The following is a 25,015-nucleotide window of genomic DNA, read 5'->3' as shown; positions in this document are numbered from 1 at the left end:
GGACTTCAGAGACCCTTTCACAACAAAAGAAGAAGAAAAGAAATAAATGTTAAAAGTAGAAATTTAACAACTTAAAGTTGTCAAAGTTTGCTTCATTTTGTGTGAACGAGGACGCGTCGCAGGAGACGCTCGTGATGCAAGTGAGCCGCTGCAGATGTGATTGTGTTTGTGTGTGTTTGTGCGCGTGCGCGGACAGGTTCAGAGGGGGCGTGGCTTGGTGCTACCTGCTGCAGGTAGGCTCGGCGTACGTGCTGCTGCTCAGTCGCTGGATGTTCGTTCAGCTGCGGACTTGATTTACTTCACCTCTGCAGGTGAGCCGAAGCACTCAGCGCTCACCAGCCTCACCTGGACCACCGGAAGTGTTTTTCCCACCAAGCTGAACGCGTTTCACTTTTCCTGCTTCCTGACATGGACTCATCCTCCAGCCGGTGAGTCACCGGCACGCAGACCTTCACGAGATCTTCTCCTCCGCCGCTCTGAGCGCCGCACGCGCACCTTCCTCTCCACCTGCCCGTGTTTGCGCTCTGCTGTCTGTGATTCGACCGTTTTCTACCTTTTAAACGTCACGTGAAGCGAAGCCGCCACTTTGTTTTTGTCTCTCAACAAACATGCAGCTAATGTGAGGCTGTGAGGGCGGTGATCGAGCGCGAGAGCAGGGCAGGAACCGGTTTGCTGTGTGCGTGTGTGTGTGTGTGTGTGTGTGTGAGTGTGTGAGTGAGTGAGTGAGTGAGTGAGTGAGAGAGAGAGAGAGAGAGAGAGAGAGAGAGAGTCACCGGGCTGTCAGGAGTGTATCCAGTGTCTGTCTGCCTTCAGGTTAGTGTTTTCCAACGGTGTGTGTGTGGCCTGCATGTGTCCCCTGTTGCCATGGTGACGTTGGCCGGTGTGGCGCAGGTGGCGCAGGTGGCGCAGGAGTCCATTCACACCTTCACTTCCTCGTTCCTGCACAGTGAAGCAGTGATTGATGAGCGTCTGATCGATCGATTGGTGTGAGACTCAAACGCTCGTGATGCTTTTTTCACGCAGTCCAAACAGGTGAGACACACGAGGACGATTCTGTCCGTCAGCTGATGTGATCTAACTGAGTGACACCTGTCAGGTGATCCAGACTGATCCTGTCTGCCTGGTGCGACTCGTCAGAATGAGTCCTCAGGCGAGCTGAAGCTGCTGGAACGAGCTGCTCGATGCTCCTCCGGCTGCAGGATCATCTCACTCGGGTCACTTCCTGTATGGACTCTGTGTTTCAGTGTCACTGTGTCATACATCCCATAACCGTGGCTACAGTTTCACTACGCTGAGCTGAGCTGAGCTGTGGGGGATGTTTACTGTCACCTGAGAGGCCCGTTTGACCCCGTTTCCACCTGAAACTACGACTGATCTCTGAAAATGGAACAGTTACACACACTCACACCTGGACGCCGCCCAGCCTGATCTGCTGACTCCAGGTCAGCTTAAAGGTCTTGCTCAAGGGCACGTCGGTGGAGCTGCCGGTCCGGGGGATTCACCCAGTGACACCAGCTAATGATTATTTCCTCGATTAGCTGAGTAATAATGAGACTTGAAAAACAGTCAACACATGGTGGACAGGACAGTTTTGAGGGGACAGACAGATGTGGGAGGAAGAGGAGGGAGAGACGAAGAGCAGCAGCAGAGAGGAAGCAGAGCAGGATGTTCAGCTGATCTGAGTGTTTGGAGGCGTTTATGTGTTTTATTGGTGTTTCTCAGGCCGCTGGGCTTCATTATGACTCAGATTACCTTCATCATGTCGCGGCTCCTCGCTGACTCTGCTCGCTAACGCCTGCAGGCTAACGTCCCCTCTGACGGCCATAACAGCACCTGATGTTATTACTCCATTAAATAGTCTGCTCCCTCCAGCCTCCTGCCTGCTGTTACCTGCAGCGCAGACACTCACACACAGAGACTCTGTGTGACCCTGAGAGCCAAAGAGGTGTGAGCACAGGTGGTTCTTACCTGGGTTCACCTGTTTCACAGAGCTGCAGTCACGCCGGTCACCTGCACTCAGGTGTGTTAGTAGGTGGGGCCAAACAGCACAGCGAGGGGGTCCAGACTGATCTGTTGGCCTTTGGGCGTCTTGAAAAGTGCTCTATGAATAAAATGTGCCGGCCTTGTCGCTCTTCGCTCTCCTGCAGCTGTGTTTGACCTTTGACCCTTCTGATGATGCAAACTGAACGTTTCCTGCTGCTCCACATTAAAAGCTGTAGCCTGGTGAACCACTGAGATGCTTTTATTGTGAAACAGCCATAGAAATCCAACGTATCTAACATCAAATTTAGTAGAAATTCTTTTAAAGATTTGAGCACATGTGGAACATTTTGTCAGCGGAGCAGTTTTAATGTCGCAGGCGGAGCTGACACAGAAGCAGCACACCTGCAGCACGTCGTCCAGGTAAAACGTGTGTCAGCGTTTTGTGACAGGTGTCAGTCAGGTGAGAGGAAATGCTGAGTCATGGTCTGTGAAGCAGGTCGTTTCCTCACTGAAGGTTTTTGAGAGACGAGCAGACTGTCCAGGTGTCCTACGGGACTCACCAGGCCTGTCTGTTTCATTAAACCTGTCTCAGGAAGCGGCTCAATGATCCGATCTTCATGTGGAGGACATCAGGTCCTCCTCACTGTAAATCTGTCTCTGCATCGATTGGATGAAAATCAGCTCATTTGCATGTCGTGTTTCTTGGGCGTGGCCATGCAGTAAATGTAAAATCGTACTCGTTGGACTTCCGTGCTTGACCATGTCTGTCTCAGTATGGACGCTGGAGACGGCGTATCCGGACATGCATGGACAGTCATTTGCTTCTCTGGGAGCCTTCTTTGTCTTACAGTTCGTCAGAGGGAGCATCAGGTTCTCTTTGTCCTTTGTTTGTACTTTAAGTTTGAAATAAAAAATGGCAGCTGCGGCGTAGACGTTGTCCTCAGGGTGGCGCTGGAGGACGGGGTTATTTAAACGTAAGGGTTCGTCCTCTGGGGAGCAGGAGTGAGATGGAGCAGTGACCCTCTGAGCCACATTCGACTGGTCCTGATGTTCTGCAGAGAACCGGGCAGCAGAACGTTCAGGCGGAGGCGGCGAGCCCGAGCCTCCTCCACGCTCTGGCGTTCAGATGGCGTCGTCCTCGCTCAGTGTCTGTGATCCTCTCCGCTGATCCCAAACTCAGACGCTTCCTCCTTTCAGGCCGTATCATCGCCGCCTCGCGACGCCACTTCCAGCTTAGTTAGCTTAACGTCCAAATCTGCGGAGGAGCAGCGACGTATTTGGGTCACGAGATGAAGATCTGCTCAGGAAAAAGCCTCCTGAAGTCCCGTTCAGCCTCAAACCAAAGCTGACAGAATCACAGAGCTGTGATGAAGAGGAAACGTCTCGCTGCTGCTTTCACGCTGCTGTTGTTTCATTCGTGTTTGAACATTTTAAAGTAGAAGCTGTTTGGTTGCAGTTCAGATGTCAGAGAGCCTGAGCTCAGACCTGCTGACCAATCACTGAGTCACAAAGTGATGAAGAAGAGCGTTTGTCCCTGCAGTCAGTCAGCGCGTCTCGGCCTCGTCCGTCTTTAGGACTGGACCTGAATAACCAAGTGAGACGTTTGACACTGTGGGAAAATGACGCATGGGCAGCGTTTGCTGCAGCCAATCAGAGGACGAGAAGAGTCTCTGCGACGCCTGAAAGACGTCGACGCTCAACACTGATGATGATGTCAAAACAAATTACTGTAGAAAAGAAGCGTCTGGTCGAAATGGTCGATTTTTAATCCCGCCTCCAACGCTCTGATTGGCTCAAACCGGTTTCACTGAAGACGTCTGGGACCAGGCTTCGTTGTCCTCCCTGTAAATACTCCTGGAAGAGGTTTCAACATGAACCTCGTGGATCCTGAACTCTGCGTCAGTTAGATTGAAGCCGTCGATGTTTCCGTCGTCGGCTCTGAATCGAATCAGGCCTTTGACCTTTGAGTCTGAATGATAATAAGCTTCATTTGTAAAGCACCGTTCAGACCGGGACCGCAGCTCAAGGCTCAAAGAGACCCATGGACATGAAAGCAGGGACAAATGGATTAAAAGGAGAATCAAACCTGCTCGATGATGATGATGATGGTGAAAGTACGACAGAATAAGGATGAAGATAGAAACTTTGCTCGTTCAGGTTGACTGTCAGCTTCCAACACAGTCGTCCTTAAACGCTCTTTGCATTCGCTTGTTTTGAGCCCGCAGACGAGGAAACGGCTCACGTTTCCCTGAAACAGCATTTTTCTGTTGGACACTCAGAAGGAAACTGTCCGACTCTCTGAGGCTCAGTTTACTGTCAATGTGAAGCAGCTTCTTTGATCCACTTCAGATCGTTTTGACGGACGCCTCGAGGGACACGGGGACACTCTGATGAACTTCTGAAGTAGAACCTGCTTCCTCTCCTCCTCCTCGTCCTGCTGGATCTGATGTTCCACTGTTGTTGCCACGCCTCCTCTCCACCAGTTAGCTCCAGTAATGATGAAATACGGGAACTAAAACTCTTTTTCCACAAACTCGTTTGTGTTTTCACCACATCTGAACAACCGAGGATGAAATTAGACCTTTGATGGACCGAAAGACAAAAGCAAAGTTTGCTTGTTTGGATTCACTGAGACTCAAAGTGGAAGAGGATGAAAAGTAAAGAAAAACCCGTCAGAGTGTGGAGCAAGAACCAACAAATGTTCGATTCCTCCTGTTTGAGTAGAAAAACTACAGGTTTGTTGTTTTTAAAGGTGAAGCTGCGTTTACATCCTGGGTGGGAACCAATGAGCTTTGAGCTGACGAGGAGGAGAAACCAGGAAGTGTTTTTGGTCTTTTCGTGGGATTTGTTGTTGAGTGATAAGTTTTTCTTCTTCCCAGTGAGGGTCTCAGCGTTACAGTATTTCAAAAAGACAAAGACACGTCCAGGACAGAGGAGACAGACGGTGTTCAGGACCGCGTCTCTCTTTCCTCCCTGTGGCTGTGGGTCCGTTTCCTGTCGGCTGTTCAGGGACGATTCGTAAACTTCTCTCCCTCCAGATATTCTCACCGCCTCCTTCTCCGTTTCCTCCTCCTCCCCCATCGTCTCTGCGTAACGGGATAGTTGAGATCAGGTGTCTTTCGCCTCCTTCTTCCCTCTCTGAGGGGGACAGAAAGGCTGTTTGTTCCCTGCCTTTGTCCAGATGAGACAATGGACTCCCTCTGGGGGCAGAGAGGAGGAGGAGGAGGAGGAGGAGGAGGAGGAGGAGGAGGCGGCGATGGGAAAGGAGCATAAAGGGATGAAGGTAGACTAAAAGGGGAGATTAGGAAAAACACAAAGTGAGATTTAACTGATTGAGTCGAATGAAATGACAAATGCAGCATTGACACACCTGTGACACACCTGTGACACACCTGTGACACACCTGTGACACACCTGTGACACACCTGTCTGTGATGACGATGAGTCATCAGCATGTGGAGCTCTGATGATGCTCAGGTAGTGCAGACCTGAAGGCAACAGAGCTGCACTGGAGGACAGAGTCTGTCAGGGAGGAGGAGACGCAGGGAGGAGACGGAGGACAGCCGGCCTTATGTTACTGCACACACACACACACACACACACACACACACACACACACGCACAGATGTCACCACAGGCTGCACACTCCGCTGCTTCTGTTTGTGCTTTTCTACACCGTCAGTCTCAGAGTCAGCGTCCTCACAAGGTTACGAAGAGGAGGGACGTCCGGTGAAGGAGGACACAGAGAGGAGGCTCAGCGCTGAGGACGGGGAGACCGTGTGCTCGAGACTGGGTTAAAGGTGAACTCACACTCAGCCTCAGGGTCCGGCCGGACTGCAGGGTCCATCAGGTGTTTCTGTGACGGTGGATCGAGACGTCCAGTTTGACCCTGAACGTCTCACTGTGAGTGTCCAACACCTACTGTCAGCAGAGACAGACCCCACAATGACAGTGAGAATACACTTAAAAACCAAATAATGGATGAACCTCGCACTCTGCCAAACTGGGGATGCTCTTATTTTGGTAGTTTTTGAGTCTTTCCTCTTGTTACAGGCGGCGGCTGCGTCGTGTTGGAGCTGATTTCCTTTTATTCTGACTGAGGCAGTGAGTTTAGTATGAGGATGATCTGTTTGCAAAGCTTCACCTGTGGTCGCACGGCGGCCATGACGCTCCGGTTTCAGGTGTGTGTGTTCTCAGCTGAGGAGCAGAGGGGATGATTGACTTTGTCTCAGGACGCAGACGTTATTTTAATCAGTCTTGGTCGTAATAGTCTTAACTTCCTCTCACCTTCGTCACCTCCTCGGCTGAGTATCGCTCTCCTCTGAAGCCGCCGCCCTCTGATAGGAGCCATCCATCTCTTTTCCTCGCCGCCGCTGAAGCTTCATGGAGTGATGCATTTCAGTGCGTCGCTCCATCTTTTCCAAACTGCACTCGCTGACCTGCTCGCCGTCTCTCTGCACACACACGATGCGATTGGACGTTTCTAAACCTGAAGGTCACGAACTGAAACGTCTCTGTTTGCAGGTTATGAGGACAGACGGGTTCCTCCTCCTCTGTGAGGACGTTGTCTTTCTTCTGGTGTCAGCGTGCAGCAGACACAGCTCCACCCTCGCCTCCTCCTCAGAGTATCCCCTCCTCTGCTCTCTTCAGGCCGCAGCTAACCTCCGTCACCTTCACAGCTCCTCATCCTCCGCCTGTACTGCGTGAATCCACCTCTGAGCGCCGCGCTGATGGAGCTGAGCTCTTATTAAAGCGCTGGTTTCAGGTTTCTGTCTCAGGACACGGATATTATTTAAATCTCCTTTAAGTCTAAGCTCGCCTTCCTCTCCTCTCACCTCCCCTCCTCTTCAGCTCCGTATCACCATCAGGTCGAACAAAAGCTCTTTTCTTAATCTTAATGACACGAATTCGCTTCCTTTCCCGTTCCGGTACGGCGTGCAGCCGAGGAGGCGACGCGCTCGTCATCTCAGCGGGACGAGTCTTAACGGTGAAGATGAGCTGCTTCCTCTCGTTCCCTCATGCTGGTCCGTCAGGCTGCTTCTGGCTTCCTGCAGGCAGAGCAGCAACACACACGACAGACACACAAAACATTATGTAATGTGGAGAAACACAGCGTTAAATCAGGCCGCCGACAAACACCACGGCACTTTAAAAAGAGGCTTTGATGACGAAGACTCCTGAAACTTAGAATTCAGTGAAAGCAGATCTGCAGAGGAGGACCTGACGTCTGCCTGTTTGGTGGACGTGCTCAGATTTAGCTGATTTTTCCTTGATATCTGTGCTTCTGCTGTGGCTGCATGGTTCCTTTTTTCTCTGTTTTCATTCGGTTTATTGTTGATTCATGATCAGTGGTCCACACGGGGTTTTATTTTGAAAATTTACTGCATTCACTACACTGTTGTGGGGTCTGACTTCCTGTCTGGCTCGATCTGCTTTGTGCAGGTTGAGCGAGTGATGCTCCAGCGTTGAGACTCGGCCGGTTTGTCCCGCCAGACGTTTGTTGGCAGCGTTAAAGTCAGAGAGGTCAATAACTGATCTGAGAGCTGCACGCAGAGAGCTGATCACGGTGGATGAAGCATCAGTCATCACAGCCAATCACACCTCGCTGCCAACTCATTTGTCCAATACGATCACAGAGCTTTTTTATTTTGGCTCAGCTGGTGGTGTCTGTGACATCATCAGTGATGTCATCAGTAACGCCACGTATGAGCCTCATTGTCGGTCTGTCTGATTGAGGGAAGTGTTTGGTTAAAGGCTTACTGTGTGTGTGTGTGTGTGTGTGTGTGTGTGTGTGTGTGTGTGTGTGTGTGTGCGTGCGTGCGTGCGTGCGTGCGTGCGTGTGCGCGCGCATGTGCGTGTGTGTGTGTCATTGCATTACTCTGCAGTCCTTTAAGACTCGATGAAATTCTCTAATATTTGACTGTTTGAATAGTTGTAACCCTGCTTTCATTCAGCTGATGCAAATTAAACTCTGTGTGTGTGTGTGTGTGTGTGTGTGTGTGTGTGTGTGTGTGTGTGTGTGTGTGTGTGTGTGTGTGTGTGTGTGTGTGTGTGTGTGTGTGTGTGTGTGTGTGTGTGTGTGTGTGTCAGTCTCTGCCTCATATGCAAATCTTGCTGACTCATGGAAAGCTACAGACACACACCTGTTGACTGTGTTTCAGCTCAGGTGTGGACAGTCTGATGAGACAGAAACGGCTAAAATGTCCTTCAGGGTAGAAGTCCCCGTGTCCCTCAAACCATGTCCTCAGAGTCCTCCTGGATCTGGATCTGAATCTGGATCAGGACTGAGACCTGTTACACATCACAGCAGAGATGAATGAATGAAACAGAAGGTCTGTAGTGACCATTAAGAGAGTGTGTGTGTGCGTGCATGCGTGTGTGTGTGTGTGTGTGTGTGTGTGTGTGTGCGCATGCATGTGTGTGTTGTTCAGCCCTGAGCTGCAGGCAGCTGGTGACTCATCCACAGATAAAGATGCTCTCACTGTGTGTGTGTGTGTGTGTGTGTGTGTGTGTGTGTGTGTGTGTGTGTGTGTGTGTGTGTGTGTGTGTGTGTGGTAAATCTGCATAATGAAGCTCCATTCACACTTTGAGCTCATTGGGGGAAACAGCAGTGTGTGTGTGTTCGACAGATGTTCATATTAATGTTTGTTCTCTGGAGACCGAGGTGGTGAATGTCTTCACCTGTCTGTCTGTCTGTCTGTCTGTCTGTCTGTCTGTCTGTCTGTCTGTCTGTCTGTCCGTCTATCTGTCTGTCCGTCTATCTGTCTGTTCCTCTGTCTGTCCCTCTATCTGTCTATCCCTCTATCTGTCTGTCTGTCCGTCTATCTGTCTGTTCCTCTGTCTGTCTGTCTGTCTGTCCGTCTATCTGTCTGTCCCTCTGTCTGTCTTTCACACGCCGCCCCGTCATGTTTTATGTATATTTGTATATTTGTGAGCGTACCTGCTGCTCGGCTGCTGTTGCTCCAGCTGATGAGGTGTGACGATGCTCTCGTAGCATCCAGAGATGAAGGAGGTGTTCGGGGGACGGTGGACCTGCAGACTCCTCAGACCAGTGAACTTCAGTGTGCGTGAACAGCAGAGAGGCTCGTTAACGACATTTTCCCATCAGCGACTTCCTCCTGTGTGGCCGGAGGAAGCGTTTGATTTTGAGTCGGGGCAGCTGGAAGACATCAGGTGGACACAGTCGGGTTTGCTCTGGATGAGTTTTGAGAGACGAGGTTTTCAGAACTGGTGATGAAATGATACGAACGTCGTAGAAAACCTCCTGCTGCTGGCTCGGCTCCAGCGCTTTGCATCATGGGACACGGAGGCGAGGCAGACGGGTTTGATGCAGACTGGAGGTTTTTGCAGAGTCAGTCCAACATCTGGTACCAAGCAACAAACCAGCCAATCAGAGGGCAGTGGGCGGGTCTTTTGGGTGTTTGACTGTTGGAGTGATGACCTGTCAGAACGACGGGAGGCCTGCAGTTTGGATTCATCCTCTTTGTTTTCCAAAGGATTTATTTTGGGTGGAAAAATGTGGACGGACGGCCATAAATGTGTCCTCAAGCTCGTCCAGATCAGAGCGCGAGTGTGGACGTCCGTCCCAGGACGCCACTGTGTGATCAGCTGCTGCGTCTGTAAATCAGGACATAATTACACTCAGACGACGAGCGCAGACTCAATGAAAGGTGTGTGTGTGTGTGTGTGTGTGTGTGTGTGTGTGTGTGTGTGTGTGTGTGTGTGTGTGTGTGTGTGTGTGTGTGTGTGTGTGTGTGTGTGTGTGTGTGTGTGTGTGTGTGTGTGTGTGTGAGAGAGCTCTCTTTGCTCAGAGGATTTAGGATTTGTTTGCTTTTCCTCACGTCTCTCCTCCAGGAGACTCACATGTTTGATTCAGCCTGTTAAGACGTTGACGTCCTCGTCGGTTGAACATCTGGAGCGTAGGTGTCTGTGTCTCCTGGTAAAATCTGTCCCCTGTCTTAGAGTGTCCACGATGGATTGGATGATGTGTTTGAAAAAGTAAAATCACAATTCATTCATTCATTAAACTCTGCATCAGCAGAGTCCCACCAGGTGTCTTCCCTTTGTCTCTTTATGGTGTGCTTTCTGAACTTTAGGTGCACAGACTGAAAGACAACTGTCTTATGTCCAAACTGAAGCCTGTCCTTCAGACAGCGGTGACAGAGCTGCGTCAGACGTCCACCTGCAGCCGTCTCAGACAGCAGAAGATGGTCTGAACGCTGCAGCTGAACGTCCAACAACAATCCAAACTGCAGAGAATGGGACGCTGCTAAAAGCATCTCTCTGTCCTCTCTTCTTGTGTCTCAGCAGGTGAAGGTCACGTGATGTCAGGATGTCTGGATTCCCGCCGGACCCGCCGCCGTCAGAACGCCACGATGGCGATGCCGCCTCCACCGAGACGGAGCTGCTTCAGGATCTGTCAGAGTCTCTCTTCGTCTCTGCCTCGTCTCTGAGTGTGGAGGAAATGCAGCAAGTGGACGGCAGCTGGACCCAAGACGGAGACCTGCAGGGATGTGGACAGTGAGTGTCCTGCGCGGACGGACCGTGAGCGTCTCCACGCCGTCCACTGTTCTCTGTGTGTCTCAGCCGTCTTTCATGTCTTCTCAGACTGGAGAGGAGGTGGATCCTCTGGCACGAGTTTATGAAGGAACACGCCCACCTGGACGCCTGGCTGCGATTGGCCGAGCTGGCTGTCAGCTCCTCTAACCCCGCCCACGCTACCTATGTCACAGCGAAGGATGAAGTGAGGAAGTTTGAGGTGAGGAAGGACACACGCCTGATCTCTCCCTCTTACTCCCCGTGGAGTTCCTGTGTCTGGGCTGAGGTGGGCTGAGAGCAGAGTTAGGCTGCAGGTCAGGTCCAGGTGAACGACATAATCCAGGTAAACATCTGTCAGCCGTGAGGATGAAGCTGGTAGTTCTTAATACGTCAGTCCTGTGTGTGTAGCGCGTTGTTTCATAGCGCAGGAAGTCATTCAGTTTGGAACAGGTGAGTTCAGGTGAGGAGGACTCACGGTCTCTGAAAGGCTGCGTCAGCTCCACAGAGTCTCATGCATGAAAAAAACACCAAGGGTTTGTGGGTAATGGAGTCTGGAGAAGCTGTCTGCAGGTAAAGCAGCAGGTGCGCCGTGCGTCACCTCTGACCCGCTTTGTCTCGCCGTGTCCAGAGGCTGCGCCGCGAAGCCGGATCGCGCCTCGTCCAGTTGGACAGTCTGACCCGCAGGAATCGAACGCTGACTAGGCTGTTCCAGGGCGCCATGCAGGCTCGGCTGCTGGCGTCGGCCAGGCGGTGCGGCACACGGTGGGACGACGTGAACGCCAAACTGGAAACCGTCAGTGGACAGCTGAAGGTCAGAGGTTGTCCTGATGGTTACTGGTTGAATAATGTCTGAACACTTCGAGCTCAGTCTCTCGTTCTTTCTCTCGCAGCTCTTCGTCTCAGAGTGGGAGGGCTTTGAGGCAGAGAGGGAGGAGCTCGCTCTGTGGTTGGCTGACCTGGACGTCCGTCTGAACGATGTGGATCACCTGACAGGAAACACCTGTGATAAGCTGAGACAGCTGCAGGTGAGTGTGACTAAATGTGTTTTATCGTCTCTTTGAATGCTTTCTGTAAATCTACCTTTTGTTTTTCTGTGTGTGCGTGTGTGCAGACTTTCCAGCAGTGTGTGTGTGTGAACTCGGGCCGTGTGAACGTCCTGCTGCGGCGCGGCGAGGCGTTGATCCAGCGCAGCCAACCGGCTGACGCCCGGCACATTGAGAGCCACCTGCTGGAGCTGCTGCGCCACTGCAGCCTCGTTTACAACAACATCGCACGGACACACACCAGACTGCTGAGCATGAGACTGGTACACACACACACACACACACACACAGGAATGTGAGTATTTGACCCACTGGCCTATAAAGATCAGTTATCCAGGTCACATGACATGTAGGAGCACTCAATGAAGAGTGTTTCATGGAGTCATCTTGTCTTTCATTTATTGTCTCCTCCTCCTCTTCCTCCTCCTCCTCCTCCTCCTCCTCCTCCTCCTCCTCCTCCTCCTCCTCTTCCTCCTCCTCCTCCTCCTCCTCAGGTCTTTGAGGATGACTGGATTCTGTCTCAGCCTACAGACTCTGGTTGCCCATCAGAGAGTCTGTTAGAGGAGGAGGGAGCGCTTAATAAGACCAACCTGGACCTCCCTGCAGCGTCCAGCCGTCCTGAAGGTAAACGGACACGTCAGACGTTTAAAGACGCTCGTAAATGTCCAACATGTGATAAAGACACATCGTAAAGATCTGTCTGACTCCTTAGACCCGCCCTCACCCGTTCACCTCCCCCCTCCTCCCCCCTCTCCGTCCTCACCCACCCATGAGCACCTGGGGCTGGAGTGGGACCCGTCAGTGGACGTCGGACGTTCTGTCTCCCGTGATGACGCCGACTCGTCGTATTTCAGCGCCAGCACAGGTAAGAGGTGACAGAGCGTTTCAGAAGAAGCTGCACCAGACCTGTGTGTGGACCATAAAGTGTGTGTGTGTGTGTGTGTGTGTGTGTGTGTGTGTGTGTGTGTGTGTGTGTGTGTGTGTGCGTGCGTGCGTGCGTGCGCGTGCGTGCGTGCGTGCGCGCGCTAGGTCTGTACCACAGGGACGGTCTGAAGAGGCGGAGCTACCTCAGCTCCCTCGGCTCTGACTTCAGTCATGACGAGCAGGAAGCAGATCTGGTGAGTTTCTCCAAACTTCTCGGTCGTTCTGATTAAAGTCGAGTTCATTCTGGCTTTCGTGGGAAAACGAGGCAACGCGAGTTTTAAAAATCAGACAGCAAACGAGACGTTTGTGGGCTAAAACGTCGAGGGTTAACGTGAAAGTCGAACAGACAGGTGAGACGTGAAGCGCTCTCAGGTGAGACGTGAAGCGCTCTCAGGTGAGCCGGTTAGAGCGCAGCGTGTCATCGTCGTCATGGAGGAACATGCAAAGAACAAAAAGAGTTCAACTAAAGCTGCAGCTGTTAGAGAAGAGACGCTGCATCTGCACGAGGACGCGTTGTAATCTGTTACTGTAATCTGTTACTGTAATCTATGACTGTAATCTGTTACTGTAATCTGTTACTGTAATCTATGACTGTAATCTGTTACTGTAATCTGTTACTGTAATCTGTTACTCTGAGCATCCAGACGCTCCATCAGGCCGCGCTGAACGATCCACCAGGCTTTCCTCTGAACGCTCGCTCTCTGTTGTTCTGCTGTGACCCAGATGCTGCATGGCCCAGAGGCTCGTTCTGTCTGTGCCTCTCACACACACACACACACACACACACACACACACACACACACACACACACACACACACACACACACACTCATTGATGTTCCGATACACCAGTTATCTAAAAATGGTCGCCCTCGCTGGCTGTCGGCTTTATGAGTTGCTTACAGAGGTTCACTTCTTCTTCTGCTGATTTATTGATGACACCTGCAGGATGTGCCACCTCTTTATGTTGTCAGGTGCGTCAGTTTTTTTTATTTTTTTTGGGGGGGGGTGAAAGGAAAAACCAGACGGCGTCGGTGGATGGAGGGATGAAAACAGACACTGAAATCTTGAAGTAATTTGAGCATCCTCCTCCGCTGGCCTGCAGCTCCGCCCTCACTCTGTGTTTCTGTTTCACACACACACACACACACACACACACACACACACACACACACACACACACACACACACACACGCGCACACACACTGATGCACTGTCGGTGAACCCGGAGCTCAACAGGAGACGAAACGAACGCAGAGACACGTGCAGAAGTGAATTAGCATCTGATCACAGCCGCAGCATCCCGACAAAGACATCAAAGCGTTTGTGTCGTTCTGTATTTTTACCATCTTTGCTGTGATTGGCCCGGTGGAGGCGTGATGTCAGCACGCCCTCCCTGCGGGCTTGGCTCGCCGCTGTCTGCCCAGAGGACTCAGTGTAGTTGTACTTCATTAAAGCTGCGACCGTGTGACCTCGTCTCCGGGTGCTCGTACGCCGTGTGAATCCTGAGCGCAGCTCAAAGCCTCGCCTGCAGAGGTTCTGTCACCCCCGCGCCACCCCCGCGCCACCCCCACGCCACCGCCACCACCCAACACAGACGATTAGGCGGCGTCGGTTTTCAGCTGTCAGACTCACACTTACAGCACAGATACTGCAAACAGGAAGTCCAGCACAGAGCTGCAGCGGCCGAGCATCACGGCTCCTCTTCATCAGGTTTGGATGTTTTAGCTCATTAACTCGCTTCCTTCCTTCCAGGCAGTGAAAATCCCTTTCTTCATTCCTGATTCTTGATTTTTGATTTTCAGACGTTAACCTTCAGTTAAACTTAAAGTCAGACGTTGGTAAATCTCCACGTTGTGATGCTAAAAGCTGAGACACTGACAGTCATTTAGATCTCACAGAGATGAAGAAATGATTTATTCCCATCTTTAATGAATATTATCTGCTTTCTGTGCAGAGATTGGAGGGATGGCTTGACCACGCCCGCCCCAGTGTCTTCTCACCAATAGAGAGCAAGGGGGGCGGGGCCCAGCTGAACGGAGACCAGTGGGCGACCTCGACTCCTAGCAGAGAAAACAGCGAGCCAATCAGCTTTGACGGTGGGCGTGTGAGGGAGTGGCTGGGAGTACAGAGCCCCGCCCCTCCAGAGACGAGGACTTCCTGTTCCAGATCTGTGCAGACGGATGGGGACGGGGACGGGGACAGGGACAGGGAGGTGGGTGAAGTCTCCACTGTCATTTTCGGATCCAGACTCACCTGCAGATCATCCAAAACATGTGATCAGATCAGGATGTGTGATCACAGCAGGTCACGTGACATCCTCCAACCTTTGGCTCTGAAATGAAAGCTCACCTGAACGAGGTCGAAACGCCTCAAACTGAATGAAAGGAGACGCCCAGCGAGGAGCGCGAGCGTCACCCAACCAGCCTGTTTCCTCCTGAGACGCCGTTTCTGCTGAGCTCGTCTCAGCGTTAACACTCGCGCGTGCGTGCATGCATGTGAGCGTGCGTGCGTGCGTGCGTGCGTGCGTGCGTGCGTGCGTGCGTGCGTGTGAACTGAACTCCTGACACACTCTCACTCCCTCTAACAGACTGCAGGTCAGTGTAGGTCCAGAATCAGGTTGGTGTCCCCACAAGGTCGTTAATAGACATACAGTAGACGCGTCCACTGTGATCTTTCTCAGTTTAAACACACACACACATACACACACACGCACACACACACACACACACACACACACGCACACACACACACACACGCTGAGCGATGTCCTCTCACCAGGAGCTCCATCAGCATTCATAATCATCAGCCTTTATTTTTCTCTGCACGTCCACCTTTTGTAAAGATGGATTCCTGAATAACTGTCCTCTGTCCCCCCTGCTCTGTTGTCTCTCTCCGTCTCTCCGCCTTCACGTTTCTCTATCCATCAGACTTCATTGGCCTTAGCCTTCATTTTCTCTCCCTCTCTCATTACCGGTGAAAGCGTCTATTTATTCTCCTCTTCCTCCGTCTCATGCGCTGCTCCTCGGGCCGCCGAATGAATCCATAAAGTCTTGATTTATGCATTCTGGCTGCACTTTAACTGTCGCCATAAAAACAGGAGAGAAACACACACACTTCCTCCTTCCTTCCTTCCTCTTCACTTCCCTCTCCTCGTCTTTCCGGCCCGACTTAAGACGCTTGCAGAAAGTGTCTGAACAGCGGAGAGGAGAAGGAGGTTTTCAGGGTCAAATGTGACGACAAAGTGTGTGTTGTTGTAATTAGAGTGAGTTTGCGCACACTCATTTGTGAGTTTGATTGAATGTGTGTGTGCGATGGCAGTGTGTAACCTGCGTGCAGATGCAGATCTGAGAGCAGTGAAGGAGAGAATCCAGAGTTTAATCATGTTTCTGAGCACAAACGAACTCTGAAGCCTCGTTCTGACTCGCTCGTCCCAGCGTCTCTCTGAAAGGGTCCAACACAGCTGGAGGACGTCTCAGCAGCTCAGTTCAGCTCACAGTGAAGTCTGGAGGACTCGGTGAGACGCTGAACGTCCCGTCGCCGTGAGCCACCAGCTCCAGTGGGGATGCAGCTAATGATTATTGTCATTATTGATGAATTTATCCATTCGTTAATTAATTTGAAACCCAGATTTTGGCTTCACACACGGCTGAAAGGACTAATTGATGATCAGAATGTTGGATTAGTTTTCTATCTGATCAATCAGTGGATGGATCGTCTCTGCACTGAGCTCCTCCGAAACTCCAGCAGGTTGTTTTGTGGGATCATTGCTCACTTTCCTGAATGACGTCAGTTTTGCGCGACCATACAACAACGATGGTCGTCGGTCCGTCTGTGTGACTCCATGTTGAAGAAGAACAAAAAACAAAGCTTCATATTTTAAAACTGACGGCTGAAATAAATGCTGCAAGTTCTCGACCAATCAGAAATGTTCAGTGCTGCAAGCCCCACCCCTGAAGTTCCTGTACTTCTTGGACTTTTTGGAGACAAAACGTGTCCCCGGAACTTATTTTAGACCATGATCCATGCGATGGAAACTCCGTTAGGAAACTCGACCCCCCGTGGAAAGTTAGAGAGTGGAAATGAGTGTTGTATTAAGGTGGACTGAGAGACGAGGCGTGTGGCACCACCTCTGGATCGTTATATTTACTGTATTTTGAACCCAGTTAATCATGTTTGTGACCTTCCTCAGTGTCTAAAAGTTCTTTTAAATGTACTGAAATGACTCAGAGCTTCGACAGGAACTTGACGACACGTTTGGACGTTTTTCAAAGCATCTTAAACAGACTGATCGTACCAAACTGCAGTGAGATGAGAGAAAAGTGCTTCAGCCGTCGTTTGCAGTCCTCTCTCGTTTTGATTTGGAGATTAATGAACCTCATTAATCGGCCGTTATTACCGTCCTCATGCTGACGGACTTCTGTGTTTACCTCTGTTAGTATTACCTGGAAGGAAGCCACGTCAACGCACCTGACAGCCAGCATCGCCATGACAACACGCAACAGCCATTTCCCGCCCCCTCCTCTGCACCGTCACCTGACACAAAAGCCTCGTCTGATTGGATGAAGCGCCGGTGTCGATCAGCTCTTCAGGTGAGTCGATGGTGACGGTCGATTCTCGCAGTTCTGATCGATAAATGAGATCAATCTGAGAAGTTTGTGGGAGCAGCTTTCCTTCAAAGAGGACACATGATGCAGTTGTGAGATGGCCGCAGGGTTTCATCAGCCAAGGAAGTAAAGTGTTACTGATGGAGAGTAGTACACGCAATAGTACACGCAATAGTACACACAGCACCTGAAATAAGTATTAGTATCACAAATAAACTGTGTGCTGATGTTTCCGTAAAAGTCTTTGTGTGAAACTGTGAAACGTTGCCTGAAAACACTGCGGACTAACAGAAGCTCTCTGTTCGTCAGGATGAAGAGGAGCCGGCGTGTCCTGAGCGTCTTCCCTCTGAGCAAAGGTGAGAAAACACAGAAAGCCTCAGAGACGTCCAGTGGCTGCGAGGCGTTCAGGAGATCTGTAAACCGCAGAGACAAGCAGAACAGTCTGCTTCGTCTTTATGGAGAGGAGGGTGGTAGAGGAAAGGTCAGAAGGTCAGAGGGTCAGAAGGTCAGAGGGTCAGAAGGTCAGAGGGTCAGAGGGTCAGTGGCTTCGATCAGGTAGTTCACAGGAAAGGTGTTCAGGTTGTTGAGTTTGTGCCGGTTCCTCCTCTGTGATGTTCAGTGTAGTTTGACAAAAACGGAAAATCAATTTATGAGCGAGATTTAGTCGAGCAAAGTTTTCCATTCAAGTGATTTAGTGTTGGCCGGCATCAAAGAGCGCTGGAGCCCGTTTCGTAGAATCATTAGAAATCAGCGCATAAAGTCTTTATTGTGTCGAGCTTCAAAAATGGAGGTCAGTGACAGAACAAAACACAGTCTGTGAGTCAGGACCACCGTCAGGGGTTCAGCCCGGTCACCAGAACAACGTGTCGGCCTCGTACAGATACGTTAAATGTTACGTTAAATGTGTGCGTTTCTTACATATCAACGGGCTTCAAAGTGACGCAGTTCAGATCACAGGCGCTTGAGCTCAGAGGTCAAGAAGCAGAACGCTGTTCGAGTTGTGTTTGGGTTTGGCTAACCCCAACCCTGACCCTGACCCCGACCCCAACCCTGACCCTGACCCCGACCCCAACCCCGACCCTGACCCCAACCCTGACGTTGACCCTTGTGCCAACTAAACCAAGTGTTTTTGTGCCTAAACCTAACCAGACCTTAACCACAGAAAGTTTCAACAGAAATGTGCCACACCAGCATCCCCCACTCCTAAAACATTGTAATGATTTATTCATGTTTTATTTATTGAGTTCTTCAATTATTTCAGTTTCCCTCTAAAAATCAACAAATGCTCATGAAGTAAATAAACTCAGTAACTGTCCCAGAACAATATCTCTGCTCTCCCTTTGGCTAAATTATGTTCAGAAAACTGGGAATTATCAGCAAATAAAGGACTTGATGAAGAATGTAGTCATAAAAAGTCAAACCTGATCATCTCCCAATTTGCCAAAATCTGTCGTTTCCCAACTCCAGAAATCAAAACAAAGTGTTTTGGAGGACTGTTTTACTACACAGTACAAGTACTAGCCTGTGTATTTTCCCTACTGCAAACAGCTCAACGCGCCTGACATTGGCCTGCAGACCTGTTAAAATGAATATGAAAGCCAGTGATGAATCCCACATTTAGTCCGACAGACTCCTCAAACACTTCGTCTGTTGCTGCATCTCTTCTTTAAATGTTATATCGCAGAGTTGTCAGCTGAAGCAGAACTTACTTTAAACTCGTCAAATCCATCAAAATCAACAGACTCAAACTCAGAATCCTTGAAAATGTGGCGCTCCAGGGGTTCCTTTTACTTCCTGTCGTTCAGGTGTGTTGTTGCTCCACCTGTTGTCCACATGAAGGTGTAGTCTTAACGTTGCCAGAGTCGGTTCTTCAGTTCCCAGAGTTTGAGGTTGAGCAGACAAACCGCTGATGCCTCCTCCTCCTCCTCCTCCTCCTCCACAGTGTGACCTCCCTCAGCAGGGACCCTTCCTCCCTGCTCTCCAAAGCCCTCCTCTTCCTCCTCCTGGCTGCAGCTCTGGCTCTCCTGGCCTTTCTGATCTGGGTCGGCTTGGAGCCGGCGTGTCACCGTAGCAACCGGATGCCTCGTAGCTTCCACCTAACGCTGAGATACGTCAACGGACCCCCGCCGACATGAAGTTCAAGCAGAGACCCTCGTGGACGGCACGACGGGTAGAGCACTCTCCTCGAGCTCCACAGAACGGAGGTTTGCAGTTCATCGTGTCAGCGATGTGCTCAGTTCAATTAGTTCAGTTAACACCTGACACCTGGATTCAGTGTCCGACATGCTTCCTCAAGCCCTCAGACACTTTGTTTCTGCCCGTTTTCACTGTTCACCCCCACCATTATCCCCGCAGCATCGACTCTAACCCATGCTTCAGTGTCTGCTAACAATCGAATTTATTCTACAGCTTTTTTTTTTGTAAAAAACAAAATATTTAACCATTTAACTGAGACCGTCCCACCGGTTCTCTGAGCTCATGCACAGCGTCAGTGTCCTGAAAAGAAGCAGATTATCGCATCACCAAGAAGTGCCTTCTATTTGTGTTGGAAAGAGCTGAAATAATATCATCACACTGACTCTGAAAATGATCATTTGACCAAAAACAATCAAACAAAACCGCTTGCTACCGAGCATAAAGAATGACCACGTGAGTTTCAGAAGTTACAAACCTCCAAAAATATTGAAACCCTCCATGATTGTGACCATCGGCAGCTTAAGTTTTAACAAAAGTGCCTGAACCTTTTTGTTTCAGTGAGTTTGTAGCTTCTGTATGATTCCTAATTCTACCAAGAGACAAACCAAATCAGTTATTGATCATGTCATGGCTCCTTTTCATCACATTGCTCCACACTCAGCGTGTTGTCCTCGATGATGCCGTCCGTTAAATCAACGCACTGTAATGCGATGCTGTCTTTGAATGTGTCCTTGTCTCGATGACATGAAAACATGGTCAGAAAGTATATTTATTCAGTTCTGTCTTAAAGGCCGTGCTTTTAAAGAACACACGATAGCTGAAAGATGTATGATTTGTACAGCTGTAATTCCAATGTTTAAGGAGTTAAACTTGGAAAAACCAAAGAGGAAATGTAGATGTAAAACTCATTTCCCACAGCAGCGAGTAGGCTAACACTGTTAGCTAGCTAGTTGTTGAGTCAAGGATTAATAATAGAAATATTTACGCTGTTTGCTGAAATATTGTTTAACTTTGAAACATTAATGGGGTTGAACATGTTGAAGGTGTTTAGCCTGAATTCTGACTCGTAGGCTGCTGTAGGTCTATCTTTCACGTTGAATTAGAGCGCTAACGTAGCAGGAAGGTGAAGTCAACGGTCACGCCCAGAAACCTGTCAGGACTCACATTATTGTGGAATGAAGAGGCTGACCGTCATTTATTGCTTACTTAGGTTGTGTCTTTAAACTGCTACCCGTGCTAATGTTGTTAAGCTAACGTACAGGACGCAGCTAACGAGCTAGCTTTATGCTTTTCCTTAAATGACTGTACGTAATCGGACTTCTGAAGTGTTTTGTACTTATAATCGCTGCCTTGTTAAAAATGAAAGCACTTGTATTTAATTCAGATGTTTTGTAACAAGCTACATGAAGTGACTCGTAGGTCAAAGGTTAAAAGGTACATCCTTGTTTTTTAGCCCATCAGCTACAGATCACACATCTGTGCCTCACTGCCGGCCACAGAAGTGTTTGTCAGCTCATTTCTATAAAAGTCAGCGTGCAGAGACTTGAAACTTTGTGCAGAGAGATCATCCATCAGAGCCAAGACGCCGTCTTTATTTACTGTAGTCAACGCTGCGCTGCTGGCGTGTGGCGATGCCTTTCCAAAGAACAACAGTTCCACCAAAATAAAAGCATAAAGCTGATGGATGACAGCTGGTTTCAAGTCTCTGCAGGCCGACGTTCAAAGACAGGGAAACGTTTCTTTTTCTGAGTGTTTGCACAGGTGGATGTTCACACAGGTGGATGTCCACACAGGTGGATGTTTGTACAGGTGGATGTCCACACAGGTGGATGTCCACACAGGTGGATGTCCACACAGGTGGATGTCACAGCTGTAACGTTAATTAATCACACGATGTACATGTGAAGGCTTTAAATCAGCCGTCTGAAATGTTTCACTTTGGAAGCTGATTTTTTTGTCTTGTCATTGTTAAATATTTCAAAAACAGATATTTAATCCAATCAGCTGTTGCTTTTGTACTCATGTTTGAAGATAAATAAAATAAATGAAACATTTGTATCTTTACCTTTAGTTTTGTATCTTTTTGTATCATTTTCTCAGTGTTGTATTTGTGGCAGGAAAAAATCCTTTTTTTCTAAATAATTCAGTAGTTTTATTCATTCATTCATTTACTTTTCATTTTAATCGTACATAACTTTCCTTGTGTTTCCCGTCTGTAAATTAATGTTTGCTTTTTTAAAACCATCCTCGATCTTTCCGACCCCCGAGACTGAAATAAAAGAATGAAAACAGTGAGACTCATATGGTCACTAAACATTTCTCAGAGCTGCTCTCAGATCAGTGGTCTCGTGTGGTGAAAAGGTCAAACTTAAGTGTTTCTGGAGCGATGAGTGACAGCGGAGTGGACCCGCCCCTTTGCCTTCGTCACTCAGCCTAGTTTCTACAGGTGCTGTGTGTGTGTGTGTGTGTGTGTGTGTGTGTGTGTGTGTGTGTGTGTGTGTGTGTGTGTGTGTGTGTGTGTGTGTGCGTGCGTGCGTGCGTGTGTGCGTGCGTGCGTGTGAATGACAGCAGAGTTCTGCATCTCGTGCTGCGTTCACGTGTCTGAAGAACGCCGCGTCACTGCGATCGGTGACACTGTTAATGCACTAAGCAGAGATTAACAGTGTGTGTGTGTGTGTGTGTGAGCAGTGCATAGTAGGACGTCATTCTTATTGTCTGTCAGTAGGAGGTGTGTAGATCTTTGTACGTTTGTGATCCACAGACACAAACCCAGTTTAACGAGTGATCATGAAGGTAACAGTACAACATAAAAAACACCTGTTTGTGTATTTGTACTCTGCCTCTTGTATTTCTGTCTTTGTGTTGTACATGTAGGAGAAGATCTTTAGAAAGTATTAAGTAAGTAATTAGCATCAAGCTAATGTTTTTAGCTTCGGTTTTAAAGAACTATGTGAACATTAAGATCTCCTGCAAGTTTGTTCAGACTCACATCATTTGAAAGCTGTGATTCTTGCCGAATTCTTGTAATTTGATTGATGCAAATAAAAAATAAAATCAGCAAGTATGATCAACGCAAACAACGAATAAACAGCTGATTATAAATCAAACTCACTGATGAAGTCTCACAGTAATCAATCGATTGATCCAGACCATCCCGTCCAGTTACATGTGTAGTTTAAAACATGTTTAGTCTTCCACGTTTTCTCCTTAATAACTCCCGCAAACATGCAAACATGGGTGACATGTTGGTTTCAAGATGGCCGCTGCACTCTGACCTTTGGATTGACACCTCATATGGCCAATTAGGATCTTCCATTTCATCTGCACAGCCGACAATAGCCAATGAGAGCCTGTGTAGAAAGGAAGTCGTCTCGTTCTCTTTTGTGAAAACGTCGAGCCAATCACAAAGATTGTTCAGATGACTGACGCTTCATACAGCCAATGAAATTCAGCCAAATTTACAGCCAAATCAAGGAATTTAGTGAAAATAGAGATATTGCACAAGGTTTGAAATGACAAATATAATAAACGGCCTCAATATAAAGATATACAGCATAAATATGAGTAACAAACGGTTCAACAGCAGCTTTGAATTACTGTGTTTATGCCTTTGATTGGTGTTTTAAGCTCACTGTGCAGCGGAGGGAAGAAAACTAAATGTTTTGCATTTAACATTTAACAGACTGCAGTTTTTAAATGTTGTCAAAAAAGCATTGAGCCGTTCAAAAAGTCATAAGAAAACACAGTTATGAAGAAGCTTCCAGTGCTAACATGTAGCATTAGCAGTGTTACTGCATGTGTCGCTCTTCTGTGTGTGTGTGTGTGTGTGTGTGTGTGTGTGTGTGTGTGTGTGTGTGTGTGTGTGTGTGTGTGTGTGTGTGTGTGTGTGTGCGCGCGTGCGTGTGTGTGTGTGCGCGCGCGCTCGGCTGGTGATCCTGCTAATGAAAGCGCTCCATCTGCTCGAGTGCCGGCAGGCCTGCAGCTGGTATGAGGACAATTATATTTGCTCATTTACAAAAAAAAAAATTAACTTTCTTCTCATCAATCATGAGATCAAGTGTTTCATAGATTTTTTAAATTCTAAATCTGAGCTTTTAAGAAAGGGAGTGATGTCCTCCTCACGCCTGCTCCCTCAGTGAACGACCTGCCTCCATTCGCTGGCGTCCAGTTTTAAATCTGTGCATTGTCCCTTAAGATTAAGATGGAATGCGTTTGGACGAACAAGGCGTGTCTTTCAGTCTCAGCGCGTGGAAAGGGGGCGGGGGCGGGGGCGGCGGCGGCGGCGGCGGCGAGGGGACGAGGGGACGAGGGGAGCGTCTGCGGCTGGCGGGTGCATGAATCAACACGATTGTTTCCTGCCTCAAATTCAGTTAGAGGGCAAATAATTTCATGTTCGCGGAGGAATGTGCTGGTGGACTTTTAACCCCGCAGTCAGAGACAGAGACACAAACTGAGGACTGAGTGCTTTAAGCTAAGCTAATAGCTTCTGTTAGCTCAACACAGGCGCACAGGTGAGCAGGAAGTCGTCCCATCAGCCTCCTCCTGCCTCCACAAACTCTCCCCAACGTCTCCTTTGTGTCTTTTGTCTGTCTTTCTTGTCCTGACGTGATGATGGTTTTGACCCAAACGGGGTCTCAGAGTGCTGTTGCAGGATCACACTGAAACCTTCTCAAGATTTCAAAGATGGCTGCTTGTGTTTTCCCGGCGTCTGACAGCGAGGTAAAGCCGGGAAAATACTCTGAATGTAGCGTCCACTTAGGCCGAGAAAGATTGTCTTCTTTCAGGTGGATAAAACGCGTCCTGCTGCTGACTGTCCACAGCTGTTCATCTCAGCTTCCTCCGCTGCCTCTCCAAACCGGCGGCGTGTCGACCGCCATCTGCTGCAGGTAACACTGTGAGTCTGTCCATCATACAACTCAGAAAACACCAACTCTCCTTTAATGACCCTGCAGAGACAGAGACAGAGACCAGAGAGCAGTGACAGAGAGGACACGGAGGGGGACAGATTCCAGTCGTTCCAGCTGTGGAGCTGCTGTGTGGAGGATGTCAGATGGTTCAATGTGTGTCCATGAACAGCGCACACACTGTGCTGCATCCATCTCACACAAAACCCCTTCAGTCCTGCAGCGTATAGACACGTCCCAACCAAACAGCAGTTTGACGTCCTGTCCGGTCCTGATTAAAGACCTGAGCTGAGCTTCAACAAACTCTCCACGTCTTCGCCTCAACTGACGTGAAGAAGAAAATCGGCGCCACACTGAATTATTGCGTTGATTTGATTTATATCCAGCAGCGGCCGTGAGCGAGCGCGGTGGCGGCGGCGGCTGCAGTTAATGTGATTTAAAACGTACACAGAGATTTCAGTGGAATTTAAAGAAAATTGATGTCAGATAGAGACGTGCTATTGATTTAATTAACATGTAATGGAGTTAGTCCGTTCGCTGGCAGACACAGAAGAGCTGGCTGCTCTCTGTATATAACCCCCCCCCCCCTTAGGAGTGTATAGGGGTTGTATAATGTGTGTTGGTCGTGCAGATGCAGACTCAGTGTGTGGCTTCAGGCTGGACACACACTCCCTGATCTCTAGAACTAATGAACCATCCAAATTGCTGTCCTGGGCGGCCATATTCTCCACATTTCCACGTCCTTAAAAGACCTTCTATTTAATTTTATCGTCCCAAACACACACTCTGCGTTTCACAGTCCCAAATGAAAGCCACAGT

General features: G+C 49.2%; 2 protein-coding genes across 2 annotated transcripts in view; both read left to right on the top strand.

The window, feature by feature from the left end:
* Positions 1-25,015, top strand: part of capns1b (calpain, small subunit 1 b) — a 193,456-nt gene that overhangs the window by 97,269 nt on the left and 71,172 nt on the right. The gene's annotated exons all lie outside the window — the stretch shown is intronic.
* Positions 249-19,255, top strand: LOC139335953 (nesprin-2). The gene is made up of 13 exons (XM_070969735.1): positions 249-428; positions 10,291-10,503; positions 10,591-10,741; positions 11,150-11,332; positions 11,412-11,546; positions 11,633-11,827; positions 12,059-12,188; positions 12,277-12,429; positions 12,594-12,682; positions 14,447-14,704; positions 16,929-17,081; positions 17,406-17,452; positions 19,039-19,255. The coding sequence occupies exons 2-13, from the start codon at positions 10,316-10,318 to the stop codon at positions 19,229-19,231; spliced, it is 1,875 nt and encodes a 624-aa protein (XP_070825836.1). The 5' UTR covers positions 249-428; positions 10,291-10,315; the 3' UTR covers positions 19,232-19,255.

Source organism: Chaetodon trifascialis, chromosome 9 (genome assembly GCF_039877785.1).
Source record: "Chaetodon trifascialis isolate fChaTrf1 chromosome 9, fChaTrf1.hap1, whole genome shotgun sequence".
NCBI lineage: Eukaryota > Metazoa > Chordata > Actinopteri > Chaetodontiformes > Chaetodontidae > Chaetodon > Chaetodon trifascialis.
The sequence above is the reverse complement of the archived record's forward strand: the minus strand, read 5'-3'. Positions and strand labels throughout refer to the sequence as shown.

Bases quoted from the DNA above. Each gene is read 5' to 3' on its own strand.
- LOC139335953 (XM_070969735.1), top strand. From the start codon at position 10,316: ATGTCTGGATTCCCGCCGGACCCGCCGCCGTCAGAACGCCACGATGGC. The intron at 12,683-14,446 runs GTGAGTTTCTCC...CTTTCTGTGCAG, and splicing joins ACGAGCAGGAAGCAGATCTG to AGATTGGAGGGATGGCTTGA. The intron at 14,705-16,928 runs GTGGGTGAAGTC...TACCTCTGTTAG, and splicing joins ACGGGGACAGGGACAGGGAG to TATTACCTGGAAGGAAGCCA.